The sequence below is a fragment of the Periplaneta americana genome, chromosome 16 (assembly GCF_040183065.1).
Source record: "Periplaneta americana isolate PAMFEO1 chromosome 16, P.americana_PAMFEO1_priV1, whole genome shotgun sequence".
Classification (NCBI taxonomy): Eukaryota; Metazoa; Arthropoda; class Insecta; order Blattodea; family Blattidae; genus Periplaneta; species Periplaneta americana.
The window spans coordinates 152,477,328-152,501,628 of NC_091132.1; the positions used below are offsets into that span (position 1 = coordinate 152,477,328).

Consider the following 24,301-nt stretch of genomic DNA (forward strand, 5'->3'; position numbering starts at 1 on the left):
TGGTTTTGAACATATTCTATTTCGTTTATGAAAGGTGAAGTAATTAAAATTTCTCCGCAGTATGTCAGCACTGGCTGTATAAACATTTTGTATGTAGTGTTCAAAGTATTCCTAGAGCATCCCCATTTCTTTCCTGCTAGTCTTTTTAGAAGGGAGAATCTTTTACGAGCTTTTTCAGAAATGTATTTCAAATGGTTGCACCATGTTAACTTACTATCGAAAATAACTCCAAGATATTTGGATTCATAAGTCCTAGGAAGGTGCTGGCCATTGTATTGGATATTGAATTCTCTTTCTTTTTTACCAAGTGAAAATATTTGGCAGTTACTTTTGCTTAAATTGAGTGTCATCAAATTTGATGCATTCCATTCATGTAGTTGATTTAGAGCTTTAAGAGCAGAATTTTGAATTTTGTCTCTATGTCTGTAAGATCCGAAAGTCCACAAAACTATATCATCTGCAAATAGAGCTGTTTTCATGTTTGATTCCTCTAATAGGGAGGGTAAGTCATTTATATAAATATTGAATAAAGTTGTGCTGAGGACAGCGCCTGAGGTAGACCTCGATATGTTTGTCTGTAACTAGAAAGTGAGTTATTGAATTTAGTGGCAATGAATCTTTGACTAAGGAATTCTGATATCCATCTGAACATATTGCTGGAGATACCTAATTTCTGGAGTTTTAGTAATTTAGCTGCAAAAGGGTATCTGTCGGATACAGGGGGGAGAGCCATTAATCCTTCCCATTGAAGGCTTTAAGGAACCAACCTGGACAAATACCCAACGTCCCATCCCTACCTTCCCCTGGTGCAGCTGTTAGTAAGCATAATTTTACAAGCTGAACTAAAGGGAGGGGCTACTCATCAATTAGCACTGGTCAGCTTGATGAGTTAATGACTGAATTTGGTATAATTTTCCTCTATTCAATACCTAATTCCCTCTTTACCCTTTCCTATCCAGTCCTCTGACTGAACTCTTACTTTCTTCGACCCTGATGGCATTAGAGCATTCGAGGCCTAGGGTTCATTTCCCTTTCCTTCCTCCTCTTTCTATTTTTCTGTTCCTAGTGCTGACCTGCTATGGCACTAAAATCGTCCTCCAGTGGCTTAAGGAGGGAAAGCTGGCGATCAACAAGATCTCCCAGCTGGGTCCAATGGATCCGTCGACCAACAGCAGGTGTGGTCCTCCAGACATTCTGGGGGTTGTGTGTGAATGAAGTAGCCACCAAAACGTTAAAATATGGTGTTCACTTAAATCGGCTACATCTTGCCATTTAACCACTCCAATATGAAATGAGTATCATTAAGGTAAAATTATCCGGAGGTAAAATAGTCCCCCAATCGGATCTCTGGGCGGGGACTACTTTAATGGTACAGAATCAACTAAACATCTTACAATGGAATGCTGGCGGTATAACATCAGCCAAGAAGACTGAACTTCAGAAATTGTAGAATTTAGAGAATAATTCAAATATCTATACATCTAACAGTTCAAGGCAAAACTTTCATCATGTGATAGATTTGCTAATGTTTACATGGGATTGGTGAAAAAGTGGAAATATTAACAGTGTAAAAATAAGGCAATGAGACTTTGTTAGGCCTAAAAGAAAAGAAATTAAAATAATTATCTTCGATTCTAATACTGTTCATTTTTAAATTGGGATAAGTAAGCGTCACAATTACAAACAATAATAAATGCATAAAATAAAATAACACTGAACCATAATTACAGAAAGATCTTCATATTTGGAGAATAAGAATAAATGACGGACACAAAGAGATACACAAAGTGTCTGTTACAGCAGCACTGTTAAAAAAAGACTGGCATGTGTTCGCCATTAAGTGTGGTACAGGCGCAAATTACAAAGTAGGTGGCAAAAAAAATGTGATTGGAGAAAACAGAAAATGATATTAAATAAATCAAACCAAAAGAATGGACGCACATGCGCAAAGAAATAGAACACGGTTGGATTGCAAATAATTTCATAGTTCTATAGGACAATGAAAAGGCAACAGCAGTGGGAGTAGTAGCACAGGAGATAGTGGTGGGCTTGTAGTCAGGTTTCAGGATGATTGGTCCACTACAGTTATGTCATCAACTCTAAAGAAAAAAAAAATGTCCCATAATCACGTTATGTTCACAAGCGTTTTGTCCATTGAACATAACGTCCATGGACATTTAATCCACAAACAAATATGTCCACAAGAAATTTTGTCGATTATATTATATACAATGACTTTTACTGTCAATTAATTATAATGTCCATAATACATCTTACAGAACAGAAATAGAAGGTTGTCTTTTCCCCTTCTGTCAGGCCATTTGGCGTCATGTTGTTCAACTTGAATTAAAGGTTACTTATAATAATAGGGAAAATGATAGAGTAAGAAATAGCATTCGAAAGTTAATGTCCATACCTTCCATACCAATGGATCATATTGTGAATACATTTGATGAAGTTTCTGATGGTGTAGAGGAATCAGTATTAGATTTACCATTATACATAGAAAGGACCTTCGTAAGAGGGATACCTGTCAAAGGTGGAAGATGAGAGGTGTTGCCTCGCTTTCCTCCGCATATCTGGAATGTTTATAACCTAGTCTTGAATGGGACTCATAAGACAATTAATACAATAGAAGGATGGCAATCCAAATTTTAAAAATGTATAGCAACTCATCATGCTAACACAGGGAAGTTCATCGAAATCTTGCAGAAGGACCAAAATGACAATCAGTTATTAATAAATCAATGGCAGGTAAAATGGCAAAACATCGTCCCATAAACACGTTCTATGTTTTAAATTCAAGACACATTGAGGAAATGGTGCGAAATTACCATGTACCGGTATATAGAAAAAACGGTGACAACAGATATCTTAGAGGCATTAGTTATTGGTTGAAACTGTATGCAGAAGAACTTCCTTATGATGAAAACGATAATGAAGCAAATTAATGGTATTTTTATAATTGAATAAACATGCTACAATTACAGTTATTATGTAATATTAAAATTCTAAAATAATGTACAGCTGGTTGACATGACTAATGACTAATGATTTTTTAAGTTGGTTATTACTTCAGATTTGTAGATCTTTTAAATTATGGACAAACCATCTGTGGACACAACTACAAATGGACCTGTAATGTACTGCACCTATAAATTAATGGAATTTAATGTAAAGGACAGAAAAAAATGGATATTTGACTGTGGGCGTAAAAAGATGGATATTTTGTCTGTGAACATAAAAAAGTGGACATATCATCCGTGTATCATTAATAGTAGTGATAATTTTAAGGTATCTTACGTCATTTCTGAATCAAAATATGAGCCGTTCAGAGCAGAAGTGGTGTAAGTCATGAATGGGTAATGAAGGTCGAAGTAAACATTCTATAAAATACAGCGCAAAGTAGCAGTTAATATTCACTTTATTTAAACTATTAGTAGTCAGTGGAAAGCAAGAATGACACTTCATTATCCAATTTTGGCTTACACCACTTTTGCTCTGAATGGCTCATACGTTGAACCATTTATATGAACAACAGTCACTTACAGTCATATTGTAGATAATGTTTAACACATTACACATTAATGTCATATGGAATCATTATAATGAAGCCTAAAAGAAAGGGCGAAGTGCAGAGTGGGCGGGACACACTCACCTTTCGGTCAAAACCTCATTCTCCTCTACTGTTACTTCCACCTTCAGCTCCTCTTTCACTGTGTCCAATTCACGCCACTCATCCTAAAAATAGAGAGTAAATAAAGAAAAAAGAGCATTGGTGTTAAATACCACATAGCTATATTTAAATCGTCTTGGATCCTAGTAGAATTTCAAATAACAGAAGACAATTTATGGGCCAAATTTGTTATGGTATATTTTTGTTCCTTATGAACAAATTACTGAATGAACTACCATAAAACGGAGGTGAATCTTATATAATGTTATGAAACCGACAAGTTGTTTTTCTTAACAAAGAAAAGGTGCACAGATGTTGCTGGTAATTTCAAACCTTTGCTGACACTGTTTCTAAGAAAGATAATTTGCCAGCAAGAAGCGATATTTAAATCACGCGCAACTCACTGCGTTGATTAGCGAGAGGGTTTACGAGGTGTCCTACATTTCTGTATTGGAAAATTCTTGCAGATAACTTGTACTATACTTCACTACATATTTTATGAATAGGGTATGTAACAAAATATTTAATTTCACAAGAGTTTCTAAAGGATTAGTGTGAAATATTAGACATACAAATATTTCCGTTTATATTTTGTGCACTTTTCAATGTAGTATTGTTTCGGAAGGTCGCTCTGATCACGCGGATATAATGGAAGAAGCTGGTGATTTATGGTTGGGATTAATTTTTTTTTTTACCAAGTTACGCTTCTCTACCTAATTTTATATACAAAGAAGCTAGAATATGAACTGCAATTACAATCCAATGTATCTACTTAATGTGGCAAAAACCTGTAAAATCATGAAAATTAATTAGAAAAGCCTCAGTAGAATATGGGGTCCCTTAGACGACACAAACTGCTAATTTACCTATAAGTGTCGCAGATCTTTTTGGCACTTGTGACGAAAGAAAAAGTTAGTAAGCGAGCCTTTATGGTGGTGGTCCTCTGCAGGGGTGGGTCAACCAATGGTCTGGGGTAGATGGAGGAGGAGCAACAACACTAAACAAAAGCATATCAGTTGCTTAGCAGAAATTGACCTGTAGGTGAGATGCCGCCAATACTTTTGAAATAAAATATAGCAGGGGATGAACAAGAGAGATCGTTCCCAATTTATACAATTTTATGAAGAAATGAATGGAGAAGTAAAAAATAAGATACAGAGAGCAGCAGAGGGAAACGTCTGTCTAACAAAGGTGAAGAGGATTTTCCCTGAAAAATAACATGGAGATGAAGGAACATCAATGACTCATCAGGAAAAAAACTGTAGATGGCAAAAGACCGCTACCAACATTGATGACTTTGATAAATGCGTGATACAACGAACAAATCACGAATTCTATCTTTTGCACAAAATTTCTCCTAAACTGTCACAGTTATTTCCCATTCTATGTGAAATCTCCCATCACTGATTTGGGGGGGGGCACTAGTTTAAAGAGTATTTTAAGAGAATTAGGGTGCTATTCATAGACATTTCGCAGCACATGCTATGAGCGTACTAAGCTAGCCCCGGCTATCCACTGGTTACTTGTATAGAATTCAAATTATATCCTATCGCTGACACTGGTTTATGAATACGAAAAACGCTGATCATCCACCGAAAGCCCGCGCTAAAAATGTCTATGAATACGGCCCTAAGAGTTTAATTGTAAGAAGACAGGGAAAATAGAAGTGTACTAATCGAGAGGCAGAGAATATCATCTCTATCAGTCATAAAGTTTAGAGAGAAAGACCGATCCATAATCTATGGGAAAGATAACTATATACACAGAAGTCACAATGATAAGAGGATAAGACGGAGATCATAATAATAACAAATTACGATGAAAGTAGCAGTGATAGTGTAGTGAAAAAAAAGTTCCAACAATAACAATAAATGCACTATGAAGAGAGGCATATGTCACTGTTGATAGTGATTCGTCTGTCGGATGGGGACATTAAGCCTGGCAGTCCCCTTGGTGCTATTCAACAGAAGTATGCTATGTGTCAGCACCGAGTTTCCCCTTCTCCCTTCCTCACCATCATCCTCACTCATTTCCTACACTACACTTACACGAACACTTGTACATACACTCACTCTAATACATGACATAATTTTTCACAGACACACATCAAGCATAACGTGCTCTGCCGAAGTGGTGTGCAACTTGAAAATGGGTGACAATCCTGCCATCTATCTGCAGTATGCGGAACCCGAATTACGCAAGTGAAGTCGGTAGGTATTAGATACACATACAATAAATGCGCAGTCTGTAACGATTTGATGTTCATGACTTATTGGCATTACAGGTCTATTTACACGAGTTCTGAGTACACTTCTACTGTCATGGCGATTGGCAGATGGGTATCAGTTGGAGGCTGCAACTGGTTGGGAGAAAACATACAAGGTGGATAGTGACTCGCTTCTTCGGTTAACATTTAAAATTTTAGGGGCCAAAAAGATCTGTGATACTTATATCATAAAATGATTTCACTATTGTAAGATTCCCCACTAATGGCAGGTTTTTGGAATGTCAGATAACTATTCGATAGCACTATTTATTCAATAAGATTAGCAGACATTCCGTTTACAGATATTTCGTCAACGATTAATTTTGCCTGATTATAAAATTCGTCAAGTTGCGTTTGACAACTGAGAAATTCGACAAGGGGAATGTCGAGAACAGGTATTTCGTCAATATAATATTTTGACTATTCGTGAAATTCGTCAACGAAATATTTTGACTATTCGTCAAATTCGTCAATACTATGGGTATGCCAATTGAAAAATTTGATGAGAATGAACGGAAATAATGAAGTGTGAAAGCGTAAACTTTATTTGTACTATTTGTACATTATCTATATTGTCTATGGAAATAATGAAGTGCTTGCCTGCTGATCCAGAGTTGCGCTCGGGCGCGAGTTCGATTCCCGCTTGGGCTGATTACCTGGTTGGGTTTTTTCCGAGATTTTGCCCAACCGTAGGGCAAATGTCAGGTAATCTATGGCGAATTCTCGGCCTCATCTCACCAAATACCATCTCGCTACCACCAATTTCATCGACGCTAAATAATCTCGTAGTTGATATAGCGACGTCACATAACCAAGTAAAAAAAAAAAAGAAAATAATAAAAAAGTGTGAAAGGTTAATTTTATTTGTACTATTCATACATCATCTACGTTTTCTTCTGCATATAATTTCAAATTGTAACTGACTGAACGTAAATAACGGGGTATGTCATTGTTTCATATTCATCATATATCCGTACAATATTTTCAATTCTGGTCTCATTTACAATAGGCCACTTAACAATGTAGTGTCCTCTCTGTAGTTTGTTTTCACGCTGGTCCTTGCGAATGTTGTCTAGAAACTTCCAGATATTAGAATGGCGAGTAACAATCATTTTCTGGAATTTCGAATGCCAGCTCTCAACTACGTTGTTGATTCTTTGATGTCTGTTAATAACATGCTCGTGAACGTGTGCTATTTTTATTACTTGCATTGTAATTGTACCTGTGATTGTCGTCCTCTAACATGGGCCGCCCCTGTTCGATTGTTATAGTCTTCGCATATCAAAACTTTTGAACTTTTGCTACTAAGATTTATTTCAAATCATCTGTCCTCAAGTGAGGTTCACCACTGGGATCCGGAATTAACAAACATAACAGATAAAGGGAAATGAAACGAGCAAAATAATGATTCGATTTGTATATTAAAACAAAAATTTACGTGTTAACATATTAATGGTAGTATAGAATTTGAAGAGAGGCCTTCACAATTTCCATTACAATCTTCTGAACCTCATAAAAGGGAATTTGAAAGGATTTAAGGATATTACATGTAAATTTTGGTAAACAACCCCTTGCTCCAAATAGTAAGCCTGTAACATCCCAGTTGTAAAGTGAAATGCCATACTTTTCACTGAGATATTGAAGACAAGGTACATATTTAGCTCACTTGTCATCATTTATCCGCAGTGCCTGATTCGTGTCTCATTCAAAGCAAATAGTAGGGTCTAAGACCATCGCTTTCTGGGTTCTTCTATTGATGGCAATTATATCGACTCTTATATAAAAATCATCTTCAGGCACACAATGAATTTCCTCATGTACTTCCCATCCTCTGTTTCTTAGCAGGTTGGCAATTGCTGTATGGGCACGATAGTGTCTGTTGTTACGTAGTAGCTTTCCCTTCTTACAGAACCCCAGTACGTGGCCAAGTGTTTCAGTCTCACTGCAGCCGGGATGGCAACAACAGGTAGTACTGAAGGTTCTGCCATGGACAGATCTCACTGCGGTGACGTTGCAAGACATCTTGATGGCATTGATGTATTCCGAGGACGAAAGACACTTTTTAGAGGAGATCCAGGAGTTTGCTTTGGGGCATTCTTCAAATGTACAAACACCTTTGCTAAACTTGTACTAAAAATGTTGATTACAATTTAATGTCCAAAATCATGGAAATGATAATTTCATGTTCAAAACAATGGAAACAATAAATGTATTGACGAAATGTTACGTGCTGACGATAAGTCCTTGTGCGAATTTTTCTCTTGACTAAAATAAATGTAGGCAAAAAAATTGTTGACGAAATGACCATAGCCATAATGTCCATTGACCAAAAAAAAGTTGACGAATTGTCTGTAGACGTACTGCTGTTGACAAAACGTCCTGGAATTGATAAGATGTGTTAGATTACGTTTCAATCTCGTATTTGGAAGGTCCAGCATTCAAACCCCAGGAGCAGCCAATCAGAGTGAGGTTTTTTTATGGTTCCCTCAATCTATTATACTATATATTTCCAGTAATAAAGGCAAATGCCAGTTTGGTACCTAATTTCCACGAGAAACAGACAAATAACCTCCGACAATAGTAAATTTCATAATCTGTCATTGTAATAGTTGCAAAATTGTACATGAGCCAGCATCTGTCAAGTGAGAGTTTAAATGTCTAGCCCAGAGATATATGGTACTTCAATCGGGGGTGTAAGTTTCAGCTGTTGCAATAGATATCGTGATGGTGACAGAGCACATCAGGTTTGGGTGTCAGATTCTCTGGGTTAGAGAAAATGCCGAACTTCAGACAAAATGATATCACATACATAGTAAAGTCGAGATATGACCATTGTAGATAAAGTAACTATAAATAAACTGGAAAAAAAAGAAGTTTGGGACAGGGTTTTGCAATACGTGCAAAACAGATGGACAACCACGGCGAGAATGTACAGCTATCTGCAAAATATTATGTACAATACATGTGGTCTGCCGCACCAAGAATAAACTACTCAAAATCAATTTTCTCCGAAACTTTAAACGATAACGCAAAGCTAATTTTACTTTCGAAATTAGAGCATAAAGATACATCAGAATAATGCACTTTTTGTTAGTTGCAAATTTCACTGTTGTACAGTGTAAACAAAGGTACCGGTACATAGCCTATCAAACTGTTACATATTTCATCCTAAATCCTTTTACTTTCCTGAATTTCCTAAATACTTTTCAAGTTAATGCACAAAAATTACCAGATGCTGTCATCTGCACTGGAAACAAAACAACACGTTCAAATGAAAGTGTTTTAACCAGTAATAACAATAAACACATTTTATTAACAAAAAAAAAAAGTAAATAAAAAACACTAGTCTTATGTATGGATTACAAATCCCTGTCTATCAATCTACGTACTTTGAAAATATTTCAAAAGTTGTTAACAGATTGTGTGACAAAATATGTGGTAATTTAACCTTGTGTAAGTTACAACTTGTGACAAAGATACACTGCAAAAATGTAACAAATATAAAAAACAGTGAATCCAGAGTTGATTTTATAAAATAAATGTTAATTTTTACACATATAGCAACACTTAATAAATGATAAATCATAACAACTACTCAGGCTACAAAAAGAAAGTTGTGAAATAAAATTGAAACTATGTCCCTGCACACTACTTCCTCATACTTATTCTACGAACATGTCCCTTAAGAAGTAAAAACGTAAGGGCTGTAAATTTTATATACAGTTATTAAAATATTACTACAGCTGAAATTCAGGGTTAACTGATGCATAAAAGTAAATAATTTCACATAGAATATATCAATGGCTTTGTCACATGCCAAAATCCATATGGGTAAAGTGGTATAATAATATGTCTCCAAAGGAAAGAATACAAGATTATTATTGAAAAAACAGACAGAGCACCCTATGGGCTCCACTTACTTCAACTTTGCACTTTGTCGTAACAAGATTAGTAGTTACGGCAGTTTCCACAACTTCTGTCTGTGATGTGAGATCATAGCTCTTGTCGACATGTTCTGTCTTTATTCCAGCCAAGTGGAGATCCAATAAATTCCCTTCCTGCAGAAGACAGAGACATAATGCATTTATAACATATAAGAGTTTGTAAGAATGTCATTCCAAGTGCTACACACTGCACTCTGGTCCTCATGCTGGGCTTGTGGTTGATTGCTACTTAAGGCAAATATGACATACACCATTATGAAATTAATCGACAGTGAAATAAGAACAAGACATTGGGTAATGTGATAAAAGATGAGCATGTTGTCTTCACTCACGAATTGCGAGAGAATTCTCGCCTTCGAGTGATAAAAATTCCTGGGAAGAGAGTCTATTCTGGGTTGACCTCTGCCCCTTGACTGCTGGAAAGAGACTGCTCATCCCTATATTTTGGTGTAATAAAACATAAGCAGTCGCTTTTCTCCAAGAGAGATATCTCATGTTTTCCAGCGTTAGCTTTGTGGGTGACTCCATTTGCTTTCTAATGTGAAATGGCACAGTATATTATATGATAGTTCGTCCAAGAAGAGAACAGAAACTGCATAGATACTCACAGTAGTTGACTACAGATCTTGATCCTCTATTATATCTCTGCATCTGTGCAACGTGACATTTGTGGTAGCGAGGAAGAGGGAAAGAGATAAGTTTGCAATGTTTTTTAATGTTCTGACGCCCAAGAGTACGATAATCCATTTGAAATTTACTGGTCATCCATCGGCAAAGATACAATGAAAGAACTGTGCAAATCTTTCTATCGATTTTCGAAAGAAAATATGTGGTGGTTGGTAGAGTTTTTTTCTGGTCATGTAGAAGAATGAAGAGGTGGTGCCCATCCATAAGAAAAATAAAAAAAGCATCTTCCTACACAACATCGGCGACTTGGGTTTCGTGAAGACATCAGCGTTCATTGCAGTACTATATCAAAACATTTTCACATACTAACAAAAATTTAATTATAGAGGACTAGTAAATACCGTTTCTTGCTTATGTTACTTTGTGTGAACTGAATTGCAGGAGCTATACACTCTCCCTCACCCTAAGGGTGTAGTGGACTGCACTCACATGCAAATAAAAGAATCACAACTTCATGGGAATGAAAATATAAACAGAAAATGAGTCCCTAGCATTAACGTGCATAGAGGAAATAAATGTTCATTAACATAGATATCTCTTGGCAATGCTCTGAAGCTACATGATTATCGAATTTGGAGATATTCAGACACTTATATAATATAATTATGTCCAGGATGCCATGCTCATGCATTGCTGCTCAGTGATGCAGGCTATAAAATCTCGCTCTAGCTGGTGGCATTGTACAGAAATCTAAGAACTCCAGTACAAAGATCCTATAACGCATGTAGTATAACCAGAGAGCATGTCGTAATTGAAAGACGTTTCGGGCAGTTAAATAAGCACATTTCTAATGACGAAGGCTTTGAAGTTCCAGAATGAATAACAATTAGGAACATGGAATAAAAGTTGGAAAAAGCAATGGCGTGCATAACAGAGGGACAGAGAACTAAAGGATGGATAATAATAAATTATGGTTTATTTAACGATGCTCTCAACTGCAGAGGTTATATCAGCGTTGCCGGTGTGCCAGAATTTTGTCCCGGAGGAGTTCTTTTACATGCCAGTAAATCTACTGACATGAGCCTCTCGCATTTAAACACACTTAAATGCCATCGACCTCGGCCGGGATCAAGCCCGCAACCTCAAGGATAGAAGGCCAGCGCTATACCAACTACACTACCGAGAGCGACTAAAGGATGGATGAAATAACTACAGCAATATATAATTTTAATTGTTAGGAACATGTGAATTTATTATACTGAATCATAATGATTTATTAATTTAATTATTTCATATTCTTAATTATAAATTAACAATAATTTTATTATTTATTCTGGTGTAGTAAAGGTCATCAGGTCTTCTCTTTCACACCACGAGAAATACAAATACAATAATAGAAATAAAAACAAAAATAACACTACAAACGAAGTAAAGCCACACAAAAATATACAACATTGCAATCACACAAACTTTAGATGAGTGATTAAGTATCATAATTAATTATATCCTAATTAACGAATATAAACAAGAAACTTGCAATTTTAATCTAGAGTAAAAACCACAAATCAACACTTCCAGCAGTACCTAAAAACAATTAAATAAGACAAAAATTTTCCAACAACAATAATAGTAATAACAGTAATAATAATAATAATAATAATAATAATAATAATAATAATAATAATAATAATAATAATAATTCGAATATTCACAAGGAACTCTGCATCCTACAATCCCTGCCCATACCTTATAAAGAAATGGCGTGCGAGTTTCTACCATCCAGAGTGGGTTAGTTTCTGACTAGTAGCTGCAACTTTGTCTATTTATTTCTCCATTCAGACAAAATGTACATTCATCAGAGAAAAGCAAGCTTCATACGAAATTGGGGACTCTTAACACAAAGGTTGGTCATTGTCTCACAGAATTACAATCTTCTGTCTCAGTCATCTTCCATTAGCTCCTGCAAGGGCTGCACTTTAAAAGGATGATATTTATTACATCGCAGCAGTCTCTAGATGGTTGTTCTCGATACATCAAATGTAGATTGTAATTCAGTAAGTGAAAAATGTGGATTATCTTTCACTGTTATCAAAATGTCTAGCTCCAATTCTTCAGTAGGAACGGTTTATGATGGTCTACCAGAACTTTGGACATCTCTCACATGTCCACTTTTAATTGACTTTGTTTTGTATTCTACTCACAGTAGACTGATAAATAGGAGGTCGATCTGGATGTGTTTAATTGAAAAGTGCACATACTTCATCTTGTGTATGTTTCCTGTCACCATATTTAATCATTATTAAAATCTCAATCCTCTCACTTTCACTTAATAACATCATTATTGTCTGTTAATTTCTACGACAAAAGTGCTTTGATAACACCAGGAAATCCAACTATTTATTTTGTTACCATAGCAATGTTACTTACTGGATTTTAAGGAACATAGAGGTTCACTGCCGCTCTCACATAAGCCCGCCATTGGTCCCTATCCTGAGCAAGATTATTCCACTCTCTATCATCATATCCCACCTCCCTCAAATCCATTTTAACATTATCTTCCCATCTACGTCTCGGCCTCCCCAAAGGTCTTTTTCCCTTCGGCCTCCCAAATAACACTCTATATGCATTTCTGGATTCGCCCAAATGTGCTACATGCCCTGCCCATCTCAAACGTCTGGATTTAATGTTCCTATTTATGTTAGCTGAAGAATACAATGCGTGCAGTTCTGTGTTGTGTAACTTTTTCCACTCTCCCGTAACATCATCCCTCTCAGCCCCAAATATTTTCCTAAGCATCTTATTCTCAAACACCCTTTACCTATGTTCCTCTCTCAAAGTGACAGTCCAAGTTTCACAACCATAAAGAACAACCGGTAATATAACTGTTTTATAAATTCTAACTTTCAGATTTTTTGACAGCAGACTGGATGATAAATGCTTCTCAACCAAATAATAACAGGCATTTCCCATATTTCTTCTGTGTTTAATTTCCTCCTGAGTATCATTTATTTTTTTTTTTATTTTAGTAGGTTATTTTACGACGCTTTATCAACAGCTTAGGTTATTTAGCGTCTGAATGAGATGAAGGTGATAATGCCAGTGAAATGAGTCCAGGCTCCAGCACCGAAAGTTACCCAGCATTTGCTCATATTAGGTTGAGGGAAAAGCCCGGAAAAAACCTCAACCAGGTAACTTGCCCCGACCGGGAATCGAACCCGGGCCACCTAGTTTCGCGGCTAGACGTGCTAACCGTTACTCCACAGGTGTGGACAGTATCATTTATATTTGTTACTGTTGCTCCCAGGTATTTGAATTTTTCCACCTCTTCAAAGGACAAATTTCCGATTTTTATATTTCTATTTCGTAGAATATTCTCGTCATGAGATATAATCATATACATTGTTTTTCTCGGGATTTACTTCCAAACCTATCTCTTTACTTGCTTGAAGTAAAATTCCCGTATTTTCCCTAATCGTTTGTGGATATTCTCCTAACAAATTCACGTCATTCACACAGACAAGAAGCTGATGTAACCCATTCAATTCCAAACCCTCTCCGTTATCCTGGACTTTCCTAATGGCATAGTCTAGAGCAGCGTTTCCCAAAGTGTGTTCCCCGGAACCCCGAGGTTCCGTAAGCAACTCTTAGGGGTTCCGCCAATTCCTGATGTGAAATTATTTACTTTTTAATCTCTAAAATATAATGTTATAAAAACATGAAAAAGAATAAGAACAGAACTATAACTCTTTATTCAGCCATTCTATTGGCAATTATCAGGACAACAATGGGTACCGTTTACAGCAATCCGATCACTAATGCACATTGTTGAAATAATAATAGGTGCGCTTGAAGTAACTTAAGTGTCTGCAGCTAACACATTTTCCAACAATAATGCACGGGTGTAAATTGTATTGTGGAATTACTTGAAAATTCTGCGAAGGATATTTCGCAGAGTTGTTTTAACGTTCCTTTAAGGAAGCACAGGAAACTCCTTCTGGAGAGGAAAGATCATTATTTTGAAGTTAAAGGTGAGTTATATGTTAATTTTGTGTCTGAAAGTTTATTTAATAGTATCAGAAAAAGGTAAAATATTTTAAAGAATAATTGTGCGAGTTTTGTCATCCCTTCTTCAAAATTGTGTAAACAGAGGGCGAGACCGATGAGCTATGTCATCCTATTTTTTAATATAGAGTGATACCGATCCTAACTCTAGTTTTTTTAATACAGAGTGACACTGAATCATGGATTGGTGGCTTAAAACAGGATCATTAAAACAATCAACATCCAAGTGTGCCACTATAACTTCAACTATTCCTAAACAAGTATGTGGGTCTGATAAAGGCGAAATGGAAACTCCAGGTTTACAAAATAGCTTCTCGTCACCTGAAAATGTGAAGGTGCCAATATCAAAAACATAACATGAACCTGTAATTAAAAAACGTAAACACAATGAGAGTTACTTAGCCTTGGACTTCATGGATGCTAAAAATTGCCCTCAGTGCGTAATATGTGGCAGAATTTTACCTAATAATTCGATGGCACCTTCAAAATTACGTCGCCATTTTGAAACAAACCATGCTCAGTTTCATGACAACAATATTGATTTCTTTGATAGAAAACGTCGTGAGTTACTAAATTCACAAAAGATCTTAACTCAGTCAGCTTATAGTACAAATGAAAAAACAGAGTGGCTCAGGCAGGTGAGTCCCACACAGTAGCCGAAAAATTAATAAATTGACAAGGTTAAATTCATGATCAATGAGAAGGAGGCGAAACTATCTTCCGTGCAGCTTTCAAATGACACAGTGGTTCGTCGCATTCAAGACATGGAAGCTTACATCAAGGAAGAATTAAACCGTCGGCACAGAAGCTAATGCAACAAAATCTGAAATTTTCAGACTTGTTAGTGAGTACTTGGAAGAAATCATATACCTTGGGACAATTGTGTTCATGTCTGCACGGATGGTGCAAAAGCAATGGTTGAGAAAACAGCTAGTGCAGTATTGCGCATAAAGTCAGTTGCAAAAAATTGCAAAAGCAGTCATTGTATTTTGCACTGTCAAGCTTTGGCCACATCAAAAATGACACTTTCCCTCAAAAATGTTCTTAATGAAGCAGTAAAAAGCGCTAATTTTATCAAGTCCAGACCACTAAATTCAAAACTCTTCAAAATCATTTGTGATGACAAGGGAAGACTTCATAAAGCTCCACTTTTCTATACAGAAGTGAGATGGCATTCTCGGGGAGAAACTTTAGGTAAACTTTTCGAACTTAGGGCTGGAGTGATAGCTTTCTTCATTGATCACCATTTCGAATTGGACGATCATTTGAGTGTCAAACAATGGCTCTTGAGACTTGCTTATTTAGCTGACATTTTTGTCAAAATCAACGAAGTAAATGTATTATTATAGGGGGAAAATGCTTATATATTCACTGCAGCAGATAAAATCAGGGCTTTCAAGAGAAAATTGCAGTTCTGGATGAGAAGTCCAGCAGGCCGTGAATTTGAGAGCTTCCCTGCTTTGAAAGATTTCCTTGAGGAGAACGAAGAAACTCTCCGAGAACTTGATGAAATCAATGAAGAATTTGTAAAGCATTTGGAGGATATGCGCCATAGTGTAGAGCAGTATTTTTCAGAAAAGGAGAGTGAAAATAATTCTCAAAACTTGTGGGTCAAAAATCCATTTGACATCAAAGAAAAACCTTCTTCCCTCGCTTCTGAAGAATACGAAGCATTACTGGAATTGACGTCTGATTCATCCCTGAAAACCTCAATTTAAGAATCTCCCTGTGATGGATTTTTGGCACAGACTGACAAGGGAGTACTCAGTGTTATCGAACAAAGATATTACAATTCTACTTCCTTTTGTAAATACCTACCTATGTGAAACTGGGTTTTCTGTCTATACGTCTATCAAAACTAAATACCGAAACAGACTGCATGCAGAACTAGACATGAGACTTTAGCTTTCCAACATCAATCCCGATATTAAAGAAATATGCAGGCATAAACAACAAAAACACTCATCCCACTGATCTATTTCAAACAGGTGTTTCTTTCTCAAAAAAAAAAAAAAACATTAAGTACCTGAATTTTAATGTTAATTACAAACCAGTGTTAATAAAGCAAGTGGACTTAATTTCATTTATGCTTGTTATATATTTATTGATCTTTGGAACGGTAGCAAATATATTTCAGAAACATTTATAATTTTTAAATACGAGTATGTATAATATGTGAGTTCAAAAAACATGTTTAATGTTAGTAGATTACTAATCTTCGTAATATCAGCAAATACAGTTCAACAAAATTATTGATAATTTTTAAATATGTATAATATGTAACATCAATAAAATATGTAATATTAGTGGTAACAATACATTTCGTAATTTAATTTTTCTCTGTCATATGCACACATCACTAATATTCCGCTGGGTTCCACAGATTTATTTCGGGTTTAAAAGGGTTCCGTGGGTAGAAAAGTTTGAGAAACGCTGGTCTAGAGCAAAGTTAAAAAGTAAAGGTGATAGTGCATCTCCTCGCTTTAGCCCACAGTGAATTGGAAACTCATCTGACTGAAACTGACTTATACGAACTCTGCTGTACGTTTCACTGAGACACTTTTTAATTAATCGAACTAGTTTCTTGGGAATACCAAATTCAATAAGAATATCATATAAAACTTCTCCCTTAACCAAGTCATAGCAACGTTTCTTGTATAAAACAACTGATAGCTTATGTAAGCACAGAAAATAATGAAATCTTTCAGATAGCATATATAAAAATACAGGGTGTCTTTTAAAAATGTTTTCGATGGCATCACAACTCGCACAACAATGATATCAAGAATGGCTTGTTTTTGTAAAAAAGTGTCTTTTAAAATATACTGTTTGATGTTTCCGAGTGTTTTTCGAAAAACATTTCCATTTAGCTGTAACAGAAAATATTCGTGACTTTTATAACGTAATTTATCAGACACCATAAGAAGTTACGATACTTTATTATGATTTGAAAATATAGCTAAATTAAAACTGTTTCTGTAACTACAACATATCCTCCTATATGTTACAGGATTTTGTACCTCGCTATTGATAAAAAGAAGTGAGAAAAGGCATTTTCATATTGCAGATCAAATTTAGACTATTCTCAAACAAAGAATACGTAAAAGAAAAAAAAATTCAAGAGAGTTTACTGTCTCCATCCAAAACGAGACGATAATGCAAGTATAGTTGTTTCTGTCTATGGCGAACAGGAAACAAGTTAAACATATGAAAATAAATAATAAAAATAATTTGCACACCTCCTGAATCCCAATCACTTTAGCTTCACACTTCACTGTACATACAAAAATCTAATGGCACAGCAGTTTCCTCAAATATTATCTCTGATGTAGGATCACAGTTAAGGCTGGTTCACAATAAACCGGGAACGGAAACGACAACGAGAACGAAAACGGAAATAATGTTAAAATAAATGTGTTTAAGTGGGAGCATTCACAAATAACTATTGTGAATGCTCATATTCAAAAACACATATTTTAACATTATTTCCGTTCTCGTTTCTGTTTCCGGTTTATTGTGAACCAGTCTTTATAGTCTATGCAGCCTTCCTTTAGCGCAGTCATGTTAAGATCTAAAAAATTTCCATCCAGCTGAAAGCAGACACACAAAAAAGAGTAATATTTAATAGTGTTAAAAGTTGAATTAAATTGTTACAGGCTACATTCTGGGTCTGCATATTAGTTCTTGACTACAATATGCAGCAGAAGCGAAAAATTATGTTAGGAACAGAAAGCAAAATGTGCACTGGCATAATTGATAAGCAAAGAACTCATGTGAAAAGTGTGAAAAATGTAGACAGAAAATTTATCATATCACTCCTATGAAATTAGTGTATGTACGATTGTGTTACTTCGTCTCTTAGGTAGTAGATAAATACAATAATTCAGTATTCAATTGTAGTATTAAAATACAGACAAATTGAATGTGCGGGGTATCATACATGACATGCTTAATTATAATGTATAATTGCGAATTTAGGAATATAAGATATAGTAAACATAATCTATAATTACCATATGGATGAATGGCAGGACATTGGAGACCACTAAAATTAGACAGAAAGGAGCAACTGGGACAGTAAACATAACCTATAATTTGAACGTATCTAAATATCCGTGTGGTGCAACTGAAAATTAATGAATCGTGGATAAATGAATTTACAAGAATTTCGCATATTTAATCGAAAGAAAGGCAGGTATTACACATTCGAACAATGTAATTTTCACACCAAAAATAATATTACACCTTAACTCGCAAGTCAATTATGTCTGAAGTGTCCCATAAGTTAATCATTGTTTTAAATTTTATTAATGCAATTACACTACATTTTAGACAAATATATGTTACTCTCTATGCATTCCAACTAATTTATATGGTTGAAACGCTGCCCTTCGTGATCAGGTTAAGCGAGTTACATGGTCTGCCTTATGGCCTATATTAGATCATGATGGCAGTGATACAGTACTCACAACGCTCCAAGCGGCTAGCAACTATCGCGAGAAATGCAAAAAATCATCCCAAGCTTCCCAAGCTTAGACTGTGATAAAAGTATGAAAGAGTAAAAAACAAACACGTAACACGTTGCATGAAGATAAACAGAGCAAATAAATCTATATTTTAAATATCTATATTTAAAACATGAAAGACACACGTTGCATGAAGATAAACAGAGCAAATAAATCTATATTTTAAAAATCTATATTTAAAACGTGAAAGATACATAATACGCAGGGCTGCCGAGAAGGGGGGCCAAAGAGGGTAAGTGCAAATGGGCCCGTGAGCAGTCAGGGCCCGTCAGATTAAGTGAGTCTGATTACTTTTCATTATCACAAATTATTATTCACAGATACATACTGGTACTATAAAATTTTGCAAGAACATTTGTTACATGAATCTGACATATTAACCAACAATAGTAGAATTAATACAAATTACCGCTTCCTTATGTAAATGTTTAACTTTTATATAATATAGTATCGGTTTGGCACGTTAACATTGACTGACACGACAATTGAGGGCCCCGGCATTTGCCTGAAATATGTTCCAGTCGCTTGTACCAAACACGTTCAATTGGCTTGTCCTCTTAAATAGCAACTCCTGCCAGCCCACTGCAATATGCTAGTGGATTCTCCCAAATTCAAGTCGCAGGATTACGTTTCCTTTTCAGTAGGGCCTACATAGTATATTTCGTCTTTTCGTTGTCGTTTTTCTAATAAATTATGCTCATTAGTGTTACCAGTGGAGAATGGACAAGTAGAAGCATAAGTCGGGAGCTAAGAAGCGCAAGGAAAGACAGAAAAATTGGAAGATATTAAGAAAGGGAGTAGAACTTTGTTTTAAGTTGGTGTGAAATTGAGCGACCTTTGAAAACTAAAAAGTAGCAGACAAATTGTGTCATTGAATGTGTTGTTCGAAAACAAGAGCCTTTCCAAAAACAGTATTACAGTATTTTGAAAACTCAAGAATGGAGAATGTGTTCCCAGAGACTGGCTAGTGTGGAGTGAAACAAATCAGGGAAAATAGTACAGTGACTGATTTGTTTCACTCCACACTAGCCAGTCTCTGGAAACACATTCTCCATTCTTGAGTTTTGAAAATAATACTGGAAAAGCTTTTGTTCCGTCATATGGAAGGTTATTAGGCAGGTTGGGGGTAGTTTTTCGAACAACACATTCAATGACACAATTTGTCTACCACTTTTTAGTTTTCCAAGGTCACATGTTACTTGCCATGACTCAGAGTTAGGAACTGGTGTGTGTAAATTTATTTCACTTGCACATATTAACACATCATTTTTACTATTGTTTGCTTGTTCTGATTCAATACTACTGTCATCAGAATTTTTTTCTAAACAGGCACAACCATCAGTATTCACTTCTAATCATGAACTGTCTTCATTTTGACAACCTGAACAGATGGGCTTGAGATTGGTTTATTTTCTGCACCTTCACAAGCAACGCTCAATTTCACACCAACTTCAAACAAAATGAAGGAAATAAAAATGTGTTCAGAGTAACAATGTGTCAAGAAAGACTGAGTAACCTTGGACTCCTTAGTCTGGAGAGCGATCTTGCTAAGTCTTTAAATTTTGATGATATAATTGATGATTTTGCATCAATGAAGTCAAGGAGAGTTGTTTGTTGATGTTGGCCTGCAAGTCAGAAATTACAGCTGTTTAAGAATAATGTTTTAGGAAAACGAAACGAAACAAACGACAACGAAAAGACGAAGGTTTCGTCACGAAACATACTATGTAAGCCCTACTGAAAAAGAAGCGTAATATATTGTGCTAATATGAAGTTTTGCTAAAAGATTTCAATGTAAAAAAGTGTATATTTTTAGATTCGTATATGTGCATGGGGTTATCTTTTATTTATTTTGAAAATAATTATTATCGTCAGAATAATTGGTAACTTGTCATTTTTAACTTTTTTTTTTCAATAGGGCCCGAGCACAATATTGCACAGGGGCCCATAAATCCTGTCGGCGGCCCTGATAATACGTTTCCAAAGTGATATAGTGTTAAAAGTTGTGTAATCAAGATCTATATTTTAAATTCCTTTGTCTATGTATTGCAAATCTATAACTATAAAATGGGAGATATATTCAGTAACTTCGTCATATTATGCAAAATTATAAACGTCACATGGAGAAATTAAAATCAGTGACTTTCGATTTACCTCCGACAAGGCCTTCTTCTCATCTGTAGCAGCGTTATGATTTGACTGTATAGCCAATGGGTCAACCTCGGGTTCCTTCTTGATCACATCCATCACAACTGAAACAGATTTGGGTTAACCCAGATTTGTGAGTAACACTTGTTATAGCAGCATTCAGCAGCTATGTGCATTTAAACGGTTAGGCTATTTAAGGAGAAAGAAAAATGTGTTACCACTTTCAATTCCCTTAATTTTCAAAACTACTTTCGGTATAATTTCAATCATGAAAAATGATGAAATTATACCGAAAAAAGTTTAGAAAATCAAGGGAATTAAAAGCGATGTTTCTTTCTCTCTCCTGAAAACTGTATTAAAATGCACAGACGATTTTGGTGGCACAGTGATGAATAAGATGAAATACACATAATTACATGACGAGACATCAGTTTACAAAAAGTAAATGACAATGTGGTGCTTGACCTACTCGAACCTATGCACACCCTTATCTGCCCCCCCCCCAGGTAACATTGTAACTTTGTGTCACATCTGCAAATTACCTCATGCAGTGCAAACTATGGGCTAACCCATAACCTAGAAATAATGTGCTGATCTTACAAAGAAGGATAAATAAATTTGTAACATTGTAGACTATGTTATGGACATACTAAGAAGATAGTAATAAGATTCGAATTATAATTACACCGAAAGAAAAGAGTGGCAATATTCACGCAATTACACTTACCGGCACCGACTTACGTCTGTGAACAGTAGGCCTACAATATTAAAATAATGAAAATGAATCTCGCTGTAAGAATAACCTCAATTACCAATTCTCAAATAGAATGCACGATTCCAATTGCTGAACAGTTTCCATTGCGATCAAGTGAACTGTGACGACAGTTCAGAAACTTGAATTGATACCATGAAACCCAAATCAACAAAATAAAATAAAAATAAAAGAGACTGGGGATTTAAATTTTCCCGATTATTAAATCAATATGTCTGCAGTTTCATGATTTTAAAAGTATCGTTCTACAAATAAAATTATTATAAAGTATTTTTATATGCTTAAAATTTTTTCTGACACCAGTCTGGATATTTTAAAGTTTTCCTGTTGATTTCAAACTATTAGGTCTCCCAGGATGTCTCCTAGAAACAAATTTACGTGCTGAATCCGAAAATGGCCTTAGTTTTTCTCCATCACGTTAGATGGCGAAAATTGTGTGAAAAATGTACCGGTAACAAAATTGTGATAATTTGAGGTCGGCCTACATAGGCTAATTTTAAAATTGGTTACCAACACAATAAAATATGCACGTAACAGTAACAAAATATATAATAAAATAATTCTGTTAACAATACAAAATTTAATGTTTATTTTTTGTTTATGGGTTCAATTTCTTCCGTTTAACTACCTCATACACCTGCCGTCGCTGGAGGAACTGTCCCCTTTCAGAATCCACCATCCTAGTCTCCATTTTCCTTCATACCTCTTTTCCTATATATCGTTTAATGAAATCTTGCACCTTGCTCTTCACATAAAACTACTTAGATTATTTTCTTGGAAATATTATAATTGTGGTTTAAGATATGCAGCTCTACACTCGTATTGCAACCTAAGTTTTTAAGCTATATAGCATGTCTTCCACAATTTGTTCACAGTTGGGATCTCATAGGCTACATTTCCTAAGAAATTAAAGGTAACATTCTTGAAGCCATTCCAGGCATATTTCTCACATTTTTTCATTGTGTTTTCAAATTCCTTGTCCATCATTAGTACCAGTAACAGAATTTGAGGTCCCACGAAAATTCTGGCTGCTATTTTTTCAAGGGAGATGGAAGGAAATTTTAGGTACAAATATTTGAAAGACTCACTTTCCTTGCTGAAGACTTTTCCGAACTGTTTCATTAGGCCTAATTTAATGTGTAAAGGGGCAATAGCACCTTTTTTGGATCAACTAGGGAATGGTGTTTTATTTCTTGATCCTGGAGTATACATGAGTATAGGGTACCAAAAAGCATAGTTTCTTACTATTTTTCCATAGTCTTAATCCTTCAACACAAGTGCGACAAACATTATGGGACACATACTGCCTATCCTAATCTAGCTGTTCTAAATTTCTGTTCCAATTGATTTTATGGGGAGCTAGAGGGTAGAAGAGGGTGCTGGTGATTTCCTTGATCACATGATACTTCACAATAAAGGAAAGGAAGGGCACTGACTCACTCTTACCTGTCAAACATTACTAACAAAAAGAAAGGTACGGTTTTCCATAGCTTAGGGTGATTTACCCTCAACTACAGAGGTAGTAAACATTCTAAAACTTTTTCTACCATCCTGAAAGACTTTATGATAACATACTTTGTAATGTACCGTAATAGTATTGTTAAGATCCACTGCTTGCCACTTTTTATCATTAAAAAATTATTTGATATATTATTCACCAAAATGGCAAGGCTTACTTCTGCCGTGTTAGAAATATGAGCGAAATGTAGTTTACCTTTCTAAAACTTTTATTTAACACAATGCAACGTAAGTCGTAGAAGTCTACAATATACAAGAGAGACAACAATGTAAGTAAACACAAAAGAATAGATAAAGAGATTGAACATCAAAGAGAAGCCAGTTCATATCATTCAAACCTTCTGGATTGAGAAATATTAGGTTGAATAGTTTCAAGTTACGCTGGTCTGAGATGAGTCTGTTCACTAAGGCGCAGGATTGGGGGTGGTGGGTCTGTGTCAGATTGTGACACAATAGCTGTTTCAGATCCTTGTAAATCAGCTTCATGACCAGAGGCAGATGAACTTTCATCTCCTGATTCAATTGAATCTTCGAGTAGTTCGCCAGTTGGGACTAAATGTCTCGTGGAGACTACGGTTTCTCGTTCATTTGACAATCTGATGTGTGCATACTCAGAGGTCCCTTCCAGTAGGGTTACTTCACCCAAGAGAGGCTCATACTTAGAGTGGCGAACATTTCGTTTTAATAAAACTGGTCCAGGTGTCAGCAGCCATGTCGGAGTAGAGATACCATTGCTTGATCTTCGCACATGCTTAAACATAC

At 35.6% G+C, this 24,301-nt stretch overlaps 1 protein-coding gene across 1 annotated transcript in view; it reads right to left on the reverse strand.

Moving 5' to 3' along the window:
- Positions 1–22,167, reverse strand: part of LOC138691359 (zinc finger protein ZFP2-like) — a 36,076-nt gene extending 13,909 nt beyond the window's left edge. Inside the window, exons 1-4 of the mRNA XM_069813264.1 lie at positions 21,977–22,167; positions 21,256–21,353; positions 9,863–10,000; positions 3,659–3,741 (exon numbers count right to left, since the gene is read on the reverse strand). Coding sequence (XP_069669365.1) covers positions 3,659–3,741; positions 9,863–10,000; positions 21,256–21,348 — 314 coding nt within the window. The 5' untranslated portion in view covers positions 21,349–21,353; positions 21,977–22,167. The remainder of the gene's footprint in view (positions 1–3,658; positions 3,742–9,862; positions 10,001–21,255; positions 21,354–21,976) is intronic.
- Between the last annotated feature and the right edge of the window lie 2,134 nt (positions 22,168–24,301).